We start from the raw sequence: 17,977 nt of genomic DNA, 5'->3' as shown, positions 1-17,977 counted from the left end.
AGTGAGCACGCCTCGCAAAGCCATTCTCCCTGGGGTACCACCATGGGCAAGGCGGATCTGAGATACACCACGCTCAGTTCCAACTCAGAAGACGCACCATGCAATTCAAGTGCTTGCTTTGTGCTTCTCACTGAAGACAGCGAGAACAAAAGAGGAGAGACAGGCCGTGAACCTCTCCGTTCCATGCTGTCTGTGAGGACACAACATGTTTACAGAGCCCACCACAGCTGGAATGGTTCTTCAGGAGCATTTTTATCAGCGAGCAAAATTTGACATGATTACACGTCACCTAAAGGTCACAGCAGCTGCCTTCCACACTGATGCGTCTCCTTTTATCTAGAAAATCTCTATCATTGGCACACTTGGCGTGGGATAAGCGCACAACCTATTTACTGAGTGGAAGAGAAGAGCTACATGGTTCAGGAACGACGTCGCGCTCTGTGAACTGGCGGTAACTCATCGTGCTGTTATGCGCACACACGTTCCGACAGGTGAGACGCCCAGGTGCGAGCAGCACACTGCCTCTTAAGGAACTCAATAATTAAGGGACAGTTTGGGATGAAGATGCAAGAACCGCACAGCATATTTTACCCAGGGAATGACGTGGTCTTTATTTCCTCGGCAACAAATCCACGGTCAGTAACCATGCTTGAAAAAATAGGAGGGCCACAGAAAGGAGAAAGGCAGGAAGCACTGCTGTACAAATACCAAATGGGAAGGAATCGATAAAGTCGTCACAGCTCACGTGTGCACCCACATCAGGATGGTTTTCTGCGAGTCAGATGTGTTCTGAGTAGATTTATTAACAAACACACGTTAGAGACACTTTTTGTAACACTCACATAGAAAAAGCAGATACTGTCCACTTGAAACTTTTATAATGTATTGTTTTCTTCTGCGAAGCAAGGTTAAGATCAGCACTTTGTTAAAAGCACATTCATATGTAAAGTCCATTAGAACAGATATTGCAAAATGAATGCACGTGCATGGGGACAGAACGTCTTTGTGAAAAGTCTTGGTGATAATCTTGGTAAAGGGGCTGAATGCTGGGGGAGACCACGTCTCTTACAGTATTTTTTGATGCAGAAGCATGTCAGGTCCTTGTAAGTCACGCAGGCTCAAAGAAAGCAGTGGGTTTTCACTAACAGCATCTTCCCTATCATCGGTGCTACTGCCACAAGGAAACACCGCACCCATCAACGACACCTACAGCTGGTTCTCAGAGCGGAAACAAAAGAACTTCCATCCCTTGAGTCTAGGGAATGAGGAGGTCTGCTGCTCACAAGAGCAAGTGGTGAACGCAGGCAGAGTTTTTCCCATTGCTAAGCCTACGTCTGCCAGTCTTCCAGGGGAATCTTTCTTTTGAAGAGGCCCACATTCTTATGTTAGTGAATTAGTCATTTTCAGTCTTCTGGTGTGTATCCAGGCCACAGAAAAAATCTTTAAAAGTCCTCACTCAATTACATTTTTAAAGGACCCATTAACGAATGTAAAGCTGAACATCTGAAAGTAGCAGCAGTGGCTAACATCACAGGAGAAGGAACAGTCATATGTATTATCCTCTATGCTCTCAACCCAGCTTTATTTACAGCACTTGTGCCAACAAAGACACAGTCTGTGTTTGTCCGGAGGTCCTGTGTGAGGGTCGGGGTACCCATGTCACTCACCAGGTAAGTGGTTGGGTCACCTGCCCACCAGACAAGAGCACCTAAGCCCCCAGGGCCCCTACTCGGAACCGAACACAATGACCGAGAAGGTGCCGAGCGCTGTCAGCCTAGAAATGTTTTCAAAGAGGAAGAGAAAAATCAAATCTGAAATCAGACAATGTAAAACTCGGCATTTCAACCCAGAACTCTACAGCATCAGACAATCCTGGAATAAAGATGAAATGGCATCTTAATTCTGTGGTCAGATACTGCAAGTCTTCTGTGTTAGGGCCCATGGTCAACATCCAAGCCATCCACAACCCTAAACTTGCCAAATGCAGTTTCCTTTGTCAAAAAGGCATCCACTCAGTAGGATCACGGCATATTTTTATCCTCTGCCTGAGATGTGCTCCAACGGCCCATTTCAAATACGAAGTTGAAAGGTATAAAATGAACTAAAACAAGTGACATATAACCAACTGCATGGGGTTTATAAGATACCACAGATACAGGTAAAAGAAAAGGCTTACACTGTACATCACAGCTTAGCCAGTAACGTGTGAAGTCCCCCAGTTCTCAGTCCTGGATATGAATGGATGGGAAAACTGCCAGGCCACAACAGCATCCCCAGCTGATGAATAATTCTGTTGGAAACAGAGGTCACACGTCTACTCCTACTGTTGACAATATCATGAAATAAATTATTAAGTGAAACACAGCTATTTAAAACTTTTTAAATCACTTGGACTTTTTAGGTCCCTCTTCAGCAATCATGCAGAATCGGTGAGCTGATTCGTGGTTATACCACTTCCGTTCCACTGATGCAAAAAAGCAAAGAAGACACATAAGTCCTGGAATCTCTGTGTCACACCAAGGACGGCACAGCTGACCCCAGGCAGGCCGATAAACCACGTGCTGCTCGTTTCTCACTCTAGAAGGGCCCCGATGAAGTTTTTTTTGTCCATCTTGTCAGGGATATTTTCCCCCTCTGGATCCTCCTCTCACCTAAATTCCCAGAGCAACAGCAGTGACATTAAGAAGCCGCTGCACAAATCTGCACGGGAGCTGACGGGCAGAGCAAGGTCCGGCTCGCCGAGCAGGGCAGCCTCTCAGTCTCACCGCTCTGCGGCTGTTTGGACTTGTGGCCCCGTAACTCCCAAAAGAGCTTCCTGAGCACCTCCAGTCGGAAATGGTAAATGTCCTTTCTGCAAACATAGTGACGCTGTCACCACTCATGAAATAACTATAGGATATTCAGATTTTTTTTTTGAGAGTCCTTCCCTGACAGCTTAATTCATTTTAAGGGAAGGAATGTCTGGGCTTCTTGTATGCACATTAGAGATGTGAGAATTGGGAAGAGTCAGGTTAGGACCTAAGTCCTGTTCGTGCTTCTAGAGACTTCTGCTGGAGACGGGCTGGGCGGGGGTGATGAGCCTCTGTGTGGGCAGCTTGCTATAGTCTATCCCCACTGACTCCCCACAGTGCCCTGGACCCCCGCCACCTGTGCCGCAGGAGCAAGGCTGCGGCTAGGTCAGACGGAGCCTGGGTCCTCGCTTCCTGCGCCCTGGTTGACAGTGCAAGGGCTCTTCCCAGGAACCCCCAAGGACTCCGTAGGCCACAGGCATCCCTTCAAGCCCTTCAGGAAAGCGGCTGCCAATCTGTGGTCTGGCCCCTTCTACCTCCAGGACATCCTGGCATTTGGTCCACGGACGCGACTGAAGGCAGCAAACAGCAAAGTGTTTACTTCTGTGGGCAGCTCCCCGCCAAACAAGGATGTGGATCCAGGAGGAGCTCAGAGTCCTCCAGCAGACCTTCTGGTCCACCACTGAGACGAGGCTCACGGATCTCAGTCTTCCAGAAGAGACCAACGAAAGCCAGCTCTGGTGCCCAACCAGGGCTCCCCACGAGCCCTGCCGTGCCAGCTGTGGGTCTGGGGACACTTCCCACCTCCCTGCAGGCCATTTCTGCAGGGGCCTATGCGCAGAGAAGGGGGGGACTAAGCGAGGCTCTTCCATGCATTAACCAGTGCCCAGCACACACAGATGCAAAGAGCTGACTCATCTGAAAAGACCCTGACGCTGGGAAAGATTGAAGGTGGGAGGACAAGGGGACAACAGAGGATGAGATGGTTGGATGGCATCATGGACTCGATGACATGAGTTTGAATAAACTCCGGGCGTTGGTGATGGACAGGGAGGCCTGGCGTGCTGCAGACTATTGGGTCGCAAAGAGTTGGACCCGACTGAGCGACTGAGCTGAACTGAAGTGAGCACACACAGAGCAGCTACTATATCAGCACTGTTATCACTGTGCCTGAGACATGGGAAATTTCCCAAGGGCCCCCTGGACCACGTGGTCTGAGAACAGTCACCATGCTCCGCCCGCAAGGTCGTCTAGATCCTCAGCTTGAGCTGCGAGCGCGTCTCACAGTCTCACCACTTGCCAAGGCCCCGTCCAAACTGCTCTGAGTGTCCTCCCTGCCCTCCTCTCCCCAGTGTAACTGCTGGCCAGTGGGCTTTGATCCGAGTGAACACACTGCTACCCGGAGACAGGACTGTCTCACCTGCTCACCGGCCACACGCCAGCCACCTCCCCCATCTGCCCACCAAGACTGCCCATAGCACACTCACTGTGACTCCGTGCCGGCCACAGTGTCACTCCCACAGCGGTCTCAGCACAACGACACCAAACTCAGGTCAGCTTCGAGCCACACATCCTTCATTCTACTGAAAGCCCTCCTGAGTTCCACTACGACAGAGTGTCCCAGGGCCGACTGGCGCACAGCCCCAAGGAGACAGGAACACCGGGGCCCTGGGGTGCCTCTGCAGCCACCCCAAGTCTTCCCCCACGGGGCTCCCTCTCCACCAACCTATGTGAAAGCATTTCCAGATTACAGAGAAGAAGAGTAACAGTGAAGACACCAAGAAGCAAGTGAGGTTTATAGGACAGTGGAAGAGCCCGTGGCACATAACATCAATTTACAAGGAAACCTTAATTTAAACACGTTAAAGCACAAACCGAGAAGACATGTACATTAGAAAGGAAAGCCTGCACACAACATGTGCTAAAGCTCAGAAACATAAACTAGACAGTTTTACCGCGTGGAAACAGACAAAGGCAACGATTATTCTCTGGGATGCATCCCAAGCCACATGGCACATCCTTAACTGTGATGCAGCCACAGAAAGCAACACAAGCCCAGTGCCCCATTCCTGCCTTATGTCTGAAGGAAGCCGATGGGTCACCAGACCCGATCCAGACCCAGGTTATGTGGACAGAGCTAAAGTCAGCCAAGGGAGACCAGTGTGCCTAGTCTGACTGCCAAGAGAAAACTCTAACTGGATTTTTCTTATTCCTTGATTAGGAAAGTGATTTTTTTGAAATAGGATCCACCAAACTTAGTTAAATAGTAATACATACCAGAAATTAAAGAAATTAAATGAGACCTACAAATGCATCTTTTGCCCATAAAACCAAATTTAACAATCATGATGGTAGCAAACTCTGGGAAAAAGCGCCACAATATGAAACTTGAAAGACTGCCACGGTATTGGTAAAACCTTGAGAAAAAGAATAGATCCCGTGCTTTGTATCCACGTAAGAGGAACATCTACAATACATTAGAGAAGACATAAAATAGCTAACTCAGAGTGCCTCAATTACTTTTTAAGGCCCTTCATAAAATTTTATTAATGGGATCTTAAGTGTAAATACGTAGAAAGCAATGACCTGGAGTGTGGGAACTTAGAAGAAAACAAACACCCTTTGCTAGAAGCTAGCAACGACAAAACTAGACCCAAATCCTCCATCTACAAAACGTGGGCATGCTTGCTCTTCACCTTCGACACTTGCTTCTAGAATCATGGGAAATGAGCCCACTTAACCTACTAGGCTGTAAATAAATGCATTGCAACTGCTTGCTATACCGTAGTAAGAGACAGTTTCAAAGGCAGGTGCAAGAGGACCACGTGGATTTTCAAGCTTGAGAGTAAACGACTTTCCCAGGAAAGATGCTCTCAGCCACGATGAGACCCCCACGCGTGTGTCACCGAACACTTACAATGAGTTCCGAGTCCCGCCCCATGGAAATGACGGTTCGGTTCACTGTCCGGAGAAGCTTCTCCATGATGATCTGAACGTGCCTCTGCGTTGGCCCCTGCAGGAGACACACACGTGTAAACCAACAGCTAAGACAGTCATTAACATGCCAGCCCTACGGCTGTTATGGAACCCATTTACCCTGTAAAGAGTAAATCAATTACAACCCTTAACGAGATGAAAAATGGCCCCTGTCACAGGCAAAAGCCTTCACAAAGAAAACTCAAGGCATTTTATTAATTATAGCCCATTAATGGTAATGTTATATAATCACAGTAATTTAATTGAAGCAAACCTTAAAAATAAAAGCAAATCTGTCTAAACAATATAATGTTTATGATCCCTGATTAGCTCACCAATTAGCTTTGGAAAGACACTTGCCCATTTGTACACAGAGGCCCAGCAGCTAACAACCATACAGCTCATGCTGCATGTCAGATCCCAATAAGGTGGGTATGCTTGCATAGAATCAAATGTTTAAATATCACCTTAAGCACAACACCTAAAATTCAGCATGCCGGAGCATCTCCAATCATAAAAGTGTGCTCCTTCGTCTAGTGTGTGATGGGACTGTTGATTCTTCTTCATGAATTCTGAATGTGTTTAAATCAGTTTTCCAGATGCTCTGCACAGGCCAGGCAGGCACTGCCTCCTCCATAAGGCTTGGCCTTACAACTTTTCATGTACAATCTTTTTCTTTTTTTTCACTCTTTTCTGTTTTTAATTGGAAGCTAATTGCTTTACAATATTGTGTTGGGTTTTGCCAAACAACAAGGTGAGTCAGCCATGTATACATATGTCCCCTCCCTCCTGAACCTCCCTCCCACCTCCCATCCCACAGCCCACCCCTCTAGGTTGTCACACAGCCCGGTTTGAGTTCCCTGGGTCATACGGCAAACTCCCACTGGCTGCCTACTTTACACGTGCTAACGTATATGCTTCTGCGCTGCTCTCTCCGTTTGTCCCACTGCCCTCCTTCCCCCGCTGAGTCCACAAACCTGTGCTCTAGTCTGTGCCTCTATTCTTGCCCTGCAAGTACTTTCATCAGTACCATTTTTTCTAGATTCCATACTTACGCATTAATATGCAATATTTGTTTTTCCCATTGCCGACTAACTTCACTCTGTATAACAGGTTCCAAGCCCATCCACCTCACTAGAACTAACTCAAATGTGTTCCTTTTTATGGCTCAACAATATTCCATTGTGTATATATATACACACACCACAGCTTCTTTATCCATTCATCTGTCAATGGGCGTCCAGGTTACTTCCAGGGTCTAGCTACTGTGCATAGTGCTGCAGTGCACCTGGGAGTGCATGTGGCTTTAAATGACGGTTTCCTCAGAGTATACGCCAGTAGTGGGGTTGTTGGGTCACATGGTGGTTTCATTCTCAGTTTCAAAGAACTCTCCATACTGTTCTCCATAGTGGCTGTATCAATTTACATTCCCATCAACCCTGTAAGGGGCTTCCCCTTTCTCCAAATCCTCCCCAGCGTTTGCTGTTTGTAGATTTCTTGACGATGGCCATTCTGATGATTGAAGTGAAGGAATAACTTCACTGTAGTTTTTATTTGCATTTCTCTAATAATGAGTGATGTTGAGCATTTTTCAAAAGGCCTGGACTGGGATGATTGAAGCCCGGCCTTTGGGTTAAGGCTGGCAAGAGCTTTCAGAGACAAAGCCTGGGGAGGGTGGACATAGCCACAGTCACAGTTAACTAACTTACTGTAGTTCTCTTTTCAAGCACACTACCCAGACTCTGAGAAGATACGCAGGTGCAGCAAAGAAGTGGACAGGACAGGCACATGTGTGTGTGTGTGTGCGCGTGTGTGCACACATGTGTCTGGACTGGGGCGTTGTCCAGAGGTCACATGGGGGAGAGCTAAGAACAAGCCCTACTAACTGAAAAACCTTGATTCATCTAGCCACTGCTAGAGACAGAGACAGACACGGCTCTGTGCAGCTGTCCAGACATGCCTGGAGAACCAGTGACTTTACATGCGCGCACACACGTGCACAACTGCGTACGGTGGGTACAATGGCATCGGGAGGCAGAGAGTCAGATGTTTCCACATGTGCTTGCGTCAGCTTTTTATTAGGACAAAAAGGTCAGAGGAATAAGCATACAATTGAGAAATGCAAAAGAAAATACCATTTAAAAAAGAAACAGCAAAGAAAGCACAGGAAAAAACGGGCTGTACAGAAAGGAACCTGCAAAAAGGGGCAGAGAACTGCTCCAAAATTCTGAGGCACCACTGACTTAAAGCAACAACAGCTATGCTCCTATATAAAATAATAATACTAAGTGTTATTTATTAAAGATAATGATTGAAAGAAAGTAGGCAATTAGCCGCCCTCTGTTTATTTCTAATTTTTAACATCAAAGCCTCTGACCTTAAGTATCAAATCTCAGTCTTGGGAGTCACTGTGCTGAGAAGTCACAGGAAACAAAACAGTATCTTTAATGTGGAAATACACACACGATAATACAATCATCACGCTTTGCGTGCTCAGTCGCTCAGTCGTGTCTGATTCTGTGCGACCCCATGGACTGTAGCCCACCAGGCTCCTCTGTCCATAGGATTTGCCAGGCAAGAATACTGGAGTGGGCTGCCATTTCCTCCTCCAGGGGATCCTCCTGACCAAGGGATCAAATCCACATGCCTGCACCTCCTGCATTGGCATGAGGATTCTTCCCCACTAGGGAAGCCCCATCAAGCTTTATACATAAATAAAAAATAATTTGAGGACGCAACTCTACAGAGAAAAAGAGAAAGGTGTTAGTCGCTCAGTCATGTCTGACTCTTTGCAACCCCATGGACAGTAGCCCGCCATGCTCACTCCTCTGTTCATGGGATTCTCCAAGCAAGAATACTGGAATGGGTTGCCATTCCCTTCTCCAGGGGATCTTCCTGACCCAAAGGATTAAACCAGGGTCTCCTGTATTGCAGGCAGACACTTTACCATTACAGCCACCAGGGAAGGCCCAAAGAAAAAGAAAGGGTAACCCTTAAAATTCAGGCCATTCTCTTTTAAACAAATCAAACGTGATTCAGTCCATCGAGGCCAGGTCTCAGGAGGACCACAGGCCCACGCCTGCCGTGGGGTCCATGGAGGCAGCCCCATGGTTACTCACCACGTCCTTCCGGTACAGAACCTCAAGGATGTTGCTAAGCAGTTGGCAGCAGGCCTCCAGATCTTCCTGTCTCTCCAGATGGTACTTGAGCTGATCCGTCATCATGGGAAGCAGGATCTCTCTGCAATCTGCAGGGGACACCAGGTTACCAGTCAGCAGGAGACCCACCGAGACGCAACTCTGTTTGCTAGAAGCTTGTTTTCCTAGCTCATGACAGGGCACGTAGCACCAACACTCTCTGCAATGTGACACTGACGTCTGGAGGGGGTCGGACCAGCTGACTGGGCAGAAATCACTTGTTTTCTTATCAGATAACTCACACACACACACCCACACGTGCACACATGTCCGTGTTGTCACCATGTAAACATAAGATGAGTTAACAGACACATGCGTACAGATACGTATTCACACGCATCCCATGGTGTGCACGTTGACACAAACACAAGCATGCGGTGATTCTAACTAACTTTCTGTGCCAAACTACGAATTGACTGATTGGCCCTTTAAAAGAAAGACGTGTTAAAGCACAAATGATTTGAATTGCAACTATTCTTGTTGTTTCCTAGGAGGACTAGAGCATGGTTCCTTTCTGCTTCCATGCACTTCCCACACATTCCTGAGCTTGGCCAGTTCACAACTCACTAACTTCCACACTTAATGTTTACTTGCTCAGGGACAACTTTCTGCTGGGTTCACACCTGCAGAGGACAGTCTGCAGAGGGCTGAGAGCTCAGGCTCTGGAGTGAGGTTGTGTGGGTTTAAATTCTGCTGTTTTCTGTGCAGGGTAATCTTGGGCTATGCTGGTTAACTCTCCAAGCCTAGGTTTCCTCATCTCTAACGTGGACACACTGGCACTAGTTACTCACAGGTTTGGGGCTCAGTGTCCTCCTGCAAGATTAGGCATGAAGGCCTGGGCCTGGCACAGGTGAGATGCTCTGGACAGGTACTTGCTCTTATGATGAGACATAGATACTGGTGAAGAGAAGCCCCCCCCCCCCACCCTCCCTGGCCTCGTAGACCCCTGGGCTAATGAGCAGCCCCCCACCCTCCCTGGCCTCGTAGACCCCTGGGCTAATGAGGGAGGGAGCATTGGGGAGCAAGTATTGACCTTGGAGGTGAAAGTTAGGAAGGCCTCCTTCAGGACACAGTGCATTCACCTGCTGGGAAGAATATCCCGCATAGGAATATCCCACATAGGGTGGGCAATCCTAGGCACAAATTCAGGGAGACAGGAGTAGATGACATATTCACAGAGCCACAGGCAAAGTTCAGGAGGGTGGGAAGAGGAGAAACAGAATAAAATATCAGATGGTAAATCAGGTTTCATTCTGAACATGATGGGTGAAATGGAAACAGATGGAGAATTGGAAGAAGCTGATGGGGAAGGGATGTGATAATACAAAAGGCCAGAGAGAGCCTCTGTGATGGCACCCAGGTAGGGCAGTGCAGATGGGGAGCACAGAACTGACTAGTTAGCTACTGCAATAGTCCAAGCAAAAACTAGCCTGACCACCTGCTGACGACAGAGGATGAGATGGTTGGATGGCATCACCAACTCGATGGAAATCAGCAAGCTCCAGGAGTTGCTGATGGACACGGAGGCCTGGCATGCTGCAGTCCACAGGGGTCACAAAGAGTCAGACATGACTAAGCATGATGATAAACAGAGAGGAGGCCAGGAGCTAAACAAGAGTCAAACATGACGCCCAGTCCAGCATGACCCCCTGATGAGCCACCCAAGGCAAGATGTGGAACCTGGGAACAGAAGGGTACCACAGGGAGGAGAAAAGGACCAGGGTTTAGTTTTGACAAGCTGCATTTGAGTTGCCTGTTGGATATTCAAGTAGCTCCACCTAGTAGGCACATAGAGAGAGGTTTCTAGACCTTAGAGATCTCCAGTCTCACGGACCAAAGAAGCAACAGCTCTTAGACAGTAATAAATGCCAAGGGTGTGGGTAAGACCATTAAAGAGGAGTACGGAGAATGAGAAGGGAGCGCTATGAGCGGCAGTCAGGAGGTTGGTATCAGAACAGGAGATGGAGCGAGCAGCGACGTGGGATGAGGCAGAGATGAGTGACGTCACCCAAGTCGAGGGAGGGCAGGTGGCCTGCGTGTGGCAAGAACGGATCCAAAAGAACAGCCCTGGGAGGTGGCGACTGAAGGCACACAGAGGCCTGCTCAAGACGGCTTCCTGGAGTGGGATGAGAAGACAAAACTGGGAGTGCAGACACAGCTCCGGAAGCACAGCTCTGAAAGGTGTCTAAGGATCAAAGATAATTTGGGTTTTCATTTGTTTTTCAGATAGGACCATGGAAAGGATGCTCAGAAAAAAAAAAAAAACGAACTAGACACAAATAAGACTGGAGATGAAATGTTGATTACTAATTGTCTCTTCCTGGTGGGGCATCCCACTGAACTCCAGCACATCCACCCTCCAACGGGAGCGATCTGCTGACAACAGCAGTTCTGATGGTGAAACAAGCTCAGCCACTGTCGTTCCCCTTAAAATGTGGAACACGAGAGAAGAGACAGCAGAGCTTGGAAACATTAAATATCTCACGCTTGTTTTTAGAATTTTACATTTTAGGACTTCCAGTGTTAATGATACATAAAAGCATGTCTCTGCATTAATGTTTTCTGAGTTTTTTTAACATAAAGAAAACAAATGAGCCTGCAACACTGGAAACATTTCTGAAAGTATGCAGAGACCTGCTTAGATTTTGCCAAGAAGTAGGGGCTTCCCTGGTGGCTCAGGTGGTAAAGAATCTGCCGGCAGGAGACTTGGGTTTGATCCCTGGGTAGGGAAGATGGCTTGGAGAAGGGAATGGCAACCCACTCTAGTATTCTTGCCTGGGAAATCCCATGGACAGAGGAGCCTGGCGGGCTACAGTCCACAGGGTCGCAAAGAGCTGGACACGACTGAGTGACTCACACACGTGTGGTAAAAGACCTCAGGATGGAGGAAGGAGGTAGGTCAGACAGGGAGATGCAGAAACAGCCCACATCCTTCTGCTCCTCCACTTTCCAGGGGGCTGCACGTAGGAAGCTCATGCTAAGGCTTTTTCAAGCCGCATTTTGATTTAATCCACAGAAAAGGAACTGATAACAACTCCATTTTTCCAGACGGAGTTTTCCCCAAAGAATATATGAATATATGCATTTGCTTGCTGATGTCACCATTTCAGGAACCCATACTCGCTCAGTCGCTAAGCTGTGTCCAATTCCTGGGGACCCCATGGACTGTAGCCCACCAGGCTCCTATGTTCACGGGATCTCCCAGGCAAGAATACCGGAGTGGGCTGCCATTTCTTCCTCCAGGGCATCTTCCCAGGACAGGGATCAAACCTGCCTCTCCTGCACTGCCAGGTGGGTTCTTTAGCACTGAGCCACCAGGGAACCCAACAAATACTTAGGTAGAGGTAAGTCAGAGATGCTAAAGGGCTGAGCATCTTCCGGGCAGAGGCCGGGTGGGCTTGGCTGACTGTGATGTCAGGAATCACAGGCGGGCAGGGCGTGAGAGCGCAGCACAAGGAGAAGGCGCTCTCGCACGGGGACCAGGACAGGCTCTCCTCGTCATGGCTCCTGGATGTCAGAGGCTGTCACACGATTCCTTCCCCTTCCCACCCAGCCCTTCCTACAACGTCCGGGGTGAAGGCCTGGCCCTGCAGAGAGCATCTCCCCCAAATGCCACCACCCCTTGAACTCATGACAGAAGCGCTCCAAAGCTGAGATGGGCCTCCAGCCTAGGAGAGGGCACAGGCATCAGTCTCCCCAGGACAATGCCAGTCCAAGGGACAGGCCACAAGATGACCTCATGGCAGTGAATCCAGCCTGAACATGCAGATGCCCAAAATGCGAACCACACACACACGAACTCCACAGGCATCCCAAATCCAACGTCTTACTACAAAATCCTAAAGTTCACAAGTCGCAGCAGCCTGCAGTAGCTCTGCTGACCTTAACCGCAACCAGACGTACAGTGTAGAGCTACACTCCAGCTCCCAGAAGCCACGGGGTGGGGCGGGGCCCTCGGCCAAGCCGTCTGAGTCCAGCCCTGACGCATTCACCCTCAAGGTCCAGGTGGAACATCTCCAGCTGCAGTCCCCCTTCCCTCTCACCCGAAACACATCACCAGTATGGCCACCCTCAGTAGATGAGCCCTCAGCTACCCCGGCCACTTGGTCATCCCCAGCAACACTGCCACCACCGCTCTGGAGGTAAGTCTAATTTCCAAGTAGGTGGGGAAGGAAGAGCCACGAGAAGCTGAGCAGGCAGAGACAGGTGCTGACCACAGGACCAAGGAAAGCAGGACCTCGGAGGCTGAGCAAAGCCAAGCTTGGGAGGGAGCCCACAGCAGCAGCAGGCCGGGTGGACTTGCCAGGCCAACGGGGCAGCAGGGCTGTGTCCACAAATGATCCTAGAAAATCAGAGGAACACAGCTCGAGACTCAGAGACGGCTGAAATGGCTCCTTGGGATCTGGCAACCCAGAGGCCCTGGCCGCAGTCCATGCCGTAAGGCCCCAGGTATGTGTCATGCCGGACAGACAGGGCTGGACTTCACCGTTCTACAAATAATCAAGTGTGTTGGTGTCATCTGTCAGAATCACTCCAGGGTGAGGGAAGGGATGGCCGCCCTGTCCATCTTCTGCTGGCAGAGATGCCGTCAACCATTCCTGGTTCCCGGTGCGAATGCCCACCTGCCACTCAGCCCAGAGCTCTGTGATAGCTTTGTTCATTGATTACCCAGCCTCTTTTGAGGAAAAAGGACCAAATTTTGGACACTTTGCTGCCATTTTGTCATGTTTAAAGACTTTCATCCTGTTTCTGAGAACATAAAAATCCATTTGTTATAACCCTTCATGGGTCCATAGTATCGAGAGATACTATGGAATACACACAGGATGTTTTCAACATCCACAGGATAACTGGTTCTAACCTTATCACTGCCACCCACCTCTGGCTGGTCAAGATAAAGGGGGCCATGGGGATAAGCCTACGTCACCGAGAGGATGGAACAAGACCACACGAGAAGGACTTTGGGAGGGTCCAGCACTCCTGTCCACAGGACCACCACTGGCCCCTGACCACACGCCCATTCAGGACCAGCTCACCGGGAGGGAGCGGCCACGTGCCCGGGGCTTCCGTACAGGCGCACGGACCGCACCAGGCATCTCCTGAAGTCTCCAAGGACAGAGGGTCACAGGGCAGCCACACCTTCAAAAGCATGACCCAGGCCTCCCCACGAAGAAGAGCAACGTCCCAGGTCCTGCAGTGGCTGCGAGGACCACAGCTGGAAGCAGCCCAAGCTCAACTGATCCACCTTCCTGGTGACCCGTGACTGGCAGGCCCCAGCCCTGGCCCCCGACAGACCTGGGGACAGGTGGGCTTCTGGTGCCAGGCCTCAGACTGCTGGGATCTAAGACTGGCTCTGGGAGCTGCTTGTCCCTCTGGAACAGTCTCTGTTAGAGGAGAGGTCTGGCTCTCAGCCAGGGGAGGGGCCCCGCACATGCCCTAAGATCTGAGAGTGGAAGTGTATGTTTGTGTGTGTGTGTGTGTGTGTGCCTGTAACTTCCTGCACATGTGTGGGCATGTGTGAGCAGGCATGCATGTGCTCAGGGGGAGAAGTGCTCTCTTCCCAACAAGACAGCCGCACAGGACTCCGGTCCACCATCTTAAGCATGGGTGAACCCCGTGCTCTGCTTGTTTGAGGTGGGAGCAAGGACGTGCAGCCAAGGGCCACTCTGTCCCGTCCTCAGAAGACGTCGGGACAAAGCCGTCACTGCAAGCTCCCACCTGCCTCTGGGGACTCAGTTGTACTGAACAGTGTCCAAGCCGATCCCCACAGCAGTGCTCGGGCTCAAGTGCACATGCACTTGCACATGTGTGTGTGCGCACATGTGTGTGTGCGCACACGTGCGTGTGTGCAAGTGTGTGTGCGTGTGCGTATGTGTGCATGTGTGTGTGTGTATGTGTATTGTGTGTGTGCGTGTATGTGTCTCTGTGTGTGTGTGCGCACGTGTATGTGTGTATATGTGTCTGTGTGTGTACGTGTATGTGCATGTGTGTGCGTATGTGTGCATGCGTGTGTGCGTGTGTGTGTATATGGGTATTGTGTGTGTGTGTGTGTGCATGTGTGTATATGTGTCTGTGTGCATGTGTGCGTATATGTGTCTGTGTGTCCGCATGTGTGTGTGTGTATATGTGTCTGCATTTGTCTGTGTGTGCATGTGTGTGTGTGTGTGCATGCACACAGGAGTGTTAGTGTGGGTTCTCTGTACCTACAGGTGCAGAGGACCGCAGGAGAGGGTCTGCAGTGAGAAGCAGGTCTGCCTCCTGGTGCTGCCCAGCCACCCAGCAGCCCTCCCCACCCAAAGCAAAATGAACCTTATTTTACAAAGGACACCACTGACTCTGCATTTATGCTCCCTTCAGCTTTCTCAAGAAGTGGTGGGACCAAGTTTGCAATAACACTAAAGATCCTGAAAATTTTTCTAAGTCAAAACAAAACATTAGGAGCATAGAGGAAGGTACCCCCCACACAACCACTCATGCACCCACCCACCCACTCACACACGCACACACATACCCACCCATACACTCACACCTGCAATGAGCTGTTTTAAAGCATCAGACATATATCTGGCAGTCAAGGAAGAGGAATCCCCTGTCATATTCTGCGTGTCTCAAATCGGTGACTCCAGTAACCTTCTCCATGAACAGAACACCATTTCTTCAGCAAGATATAGTCCTACTTGGTTCAGAATGGATGTCTGAGGAAGCTGACAATCTCCCCACTCAAAGGAAAAAAAGAAAAAAAACCAACCAACCAAATACTGAAATCAAGAAAACACATTTTAAACCAACTACCCACAGATCAACACATGGAGAAAAGCTGTGACCAACACGTGACTGAAGCCTAGGAACCTGGGTCAGTCTATTTGATTTTGTTTGTTTGCTTTTTCACTAAAGTAGAGTCAAGTCCCCTATGATGAAAAGGACATCTTTTTTTGGTGTTAGTTCTAGGAGGTCTTGTAGGTTTTCGTAGAACTGTTCAACTTCAGCTTCTTCGGCATTAGTGGTTGGGCATAGACTTGGATTACTGTGATACCAAATGGTTTGCCTTGGAAACGAACAGAGATCATTCTGTCATTTTTGAGATTGCACCCAAGTACTGCATTTTGGACTCTTTTGTTGACTATGATGGCTACTCCATTTCTTCTAAGGAATTCTTGCTCACAGTAGTAGATATAATGGTCATCTGAATTAAATTCGCCCATTCAAGTTCATTTTAGTTCACTGATTCCTAAAGTGTCAATGCTCACTCTTGCTACTTCCTGTTGGACCACTTCCAATTTACCTTGATTCATGGACCTAATATTACAGGTTCCTATACAATATTGTTCTTTACAGCACCGGACTTTACTTCCATTACCAGTTTATTTATTTAACGTATAAGCAGATACATCATGTGAAATGCCAGGCTGGATGAACCACAAGCTGGAATCAAGATTGCCAGGAGAAATATCAATAACTTCAGATATGCAGATGACACCAGCCTTCTGACAGAAAGCAAAGACGAACTAAAGAGCCTCTTGATGAAGGTGAAAGAGGAGAGTGAAAAAGCTGGCTTAAAACTCAACATTCAAAAAACTAAGATCATGGCATCTGGTCCCATCAATTCATGGCAAATAAATGGAGAAATAATGGAAACAGTGACAGATTTTATTTTCTTGGGCTCCAAAATCACTGCAGATGGTGACTGCAAACATGAAATCAAAAGACGCTTGCTCCTTTGAAGAAAAGCTATGACAAATCTAGACAGTATATTAAAAAGCAGAGACACTACTTTTCCAACAAAGGTCTGTTTAGTCAAAGCTATGGTTTTTCCAGTCGTCATGTATGGATGTCAGAGTTGGACCATAAAGAAAGCTGCTAAGTCGCTTCAGTTGTGTCCAACTCTGTGTGACCCCACAGACGGCAGCCCACCAGACTCCACCATCCCTGGGATTCTCCAGGCAAGAACACTGGAGTGGGTTGCCATTTCCTTCTCCAATGCATGAAAGTGAAAAGTGAAAGGGAAGTCGCTCAGTCGTGTCCGACTCTTAGTGACCCCATGGACTGCAGCCCTCCAGGCTCCTTCGTCTATGGGATTTTCCAGGCACGAGTGCTGGAGTGGGGTGCCATCGCCTTCTCTGAAAGAAAGCTGAGCACTGAAGAACTGATGATTTTGAACTGTGGTGTTGGAGAAGATTCTTGAGAATCTGTTGGACTACAAGGAGATCAAACCAGTCAATCCTAAAGAAAATCAACCCTGAATATTCATTAGAAGGACTGATGCTGAAGCTCTAATACTTTGGCCACCTGATGCAAAGAACTGACTCCTTAGAAAAGACCTTGATGCTGGAAAGCATTGAAGGCAGGAGGAGAAGGGGACAACACAGGATGAGATGGTTGCACAGCATCACTGACTCAATGGACGTGAGTTTGAGCAAGCTCCGGGAGTTGGTAATGGACAGGGAAGCCTGGTGTGCTGCAGCCCATGGGATCACAAAGAGTTGGACACAACTGAGCTACTGAACTGAACAAGAGTTGGTTTACAATAATGTGTTAGTTTCAGGTGTACAGCAGAGTGATTCAGTATACATATATCTATAAACGTTTTCAGATTCTTTTCCATTATAGGTTATTACAAGATATTGACTATAGTTCCTTGTGTTATACAGTAGGCTCCTGCTGTTTATCTATTTTATATATTAAAGTGTGCTTCTGTTAATCATAGAAAACAAATTTATAGTTGACAAAGGGAAGGAAGAGGGGAGGGATAAATTGGGAGTTTGGGACTAACAGTCTAATCGATTTTGGAAAAGCCTTTTGGTCTGATTAAAGTTCTGTTTACCCATGCACATAAGAAAATAATAATATCTACCTGTCTCACTCTTTGCCTTGAATCTTGGGCAAGTTACTTCAACTCTTGAAGGCTTAATTGTCCTTCTCTGCAAACGGGCATGCTACTGTTAACCCTTCAGGCTTACTGTGAGAATCAAATGATATAATGTGTGTATCTGGCAAGTAGTCAGCACTCAGTCAAGC

The 17,977-nt window shown here is 48.4% G+C and overlaps 1 protein-coding gene across 9 annotated transcripts in view; it reads right to left on the bottom strand.

Annotated features, from left to right (window-relative positions):
* Nucleotides 1-17,977, bottom strand: part of DOCK1 (dedicator of cytokinesis 1) — a 562,075-nt gene that overhangs the window by 342,385 nt on the left and 201,713 nt on the right. For 6 of the 9 annotated variants that reach the window (XM_086377709.1, XM_086377710.1, XM_086377711.1 and 3 more), the window contains exons 26-27: nt 8,885-9,012; nt 5,707-5,802 (exon numbers count right to left, since the gene is read on the bottom strand). In XM_086377709.1, the coding sequence (XP_086233835.1) occupies nt 5,707-5,802; nt 8,885-9,012 (224 nt within the window). Of the gene's footprint in view, nt 1-585; nt 2,465-5,706; nt 5,803-8,884; nt 9,013-17,977 lie in introns of those variants that run through there. The other 3 variants (XM_086377713.1, XM_086377715.1, XM_086377714.1) reach the window with 2 other exon arrangements.

Source organism: Bos grunniens, chromosome 26 (genome assembly GCF_055505025.1).
Source record: "Bos grunniens cultivar Pamir isolate PY7600 chromosome 26, Bosgru_T2T1.0, whole genome shotgun sequence".
NCBI classification, from domain to species: Eukaryota; Metazoa; Chordata; class Mammalia; order Artiodactyla; family Bovidae; genus Bos; species Bos grunniens.
This window is presented reverse-complemented; position numbering and strand designations above follow the sequence as displayed.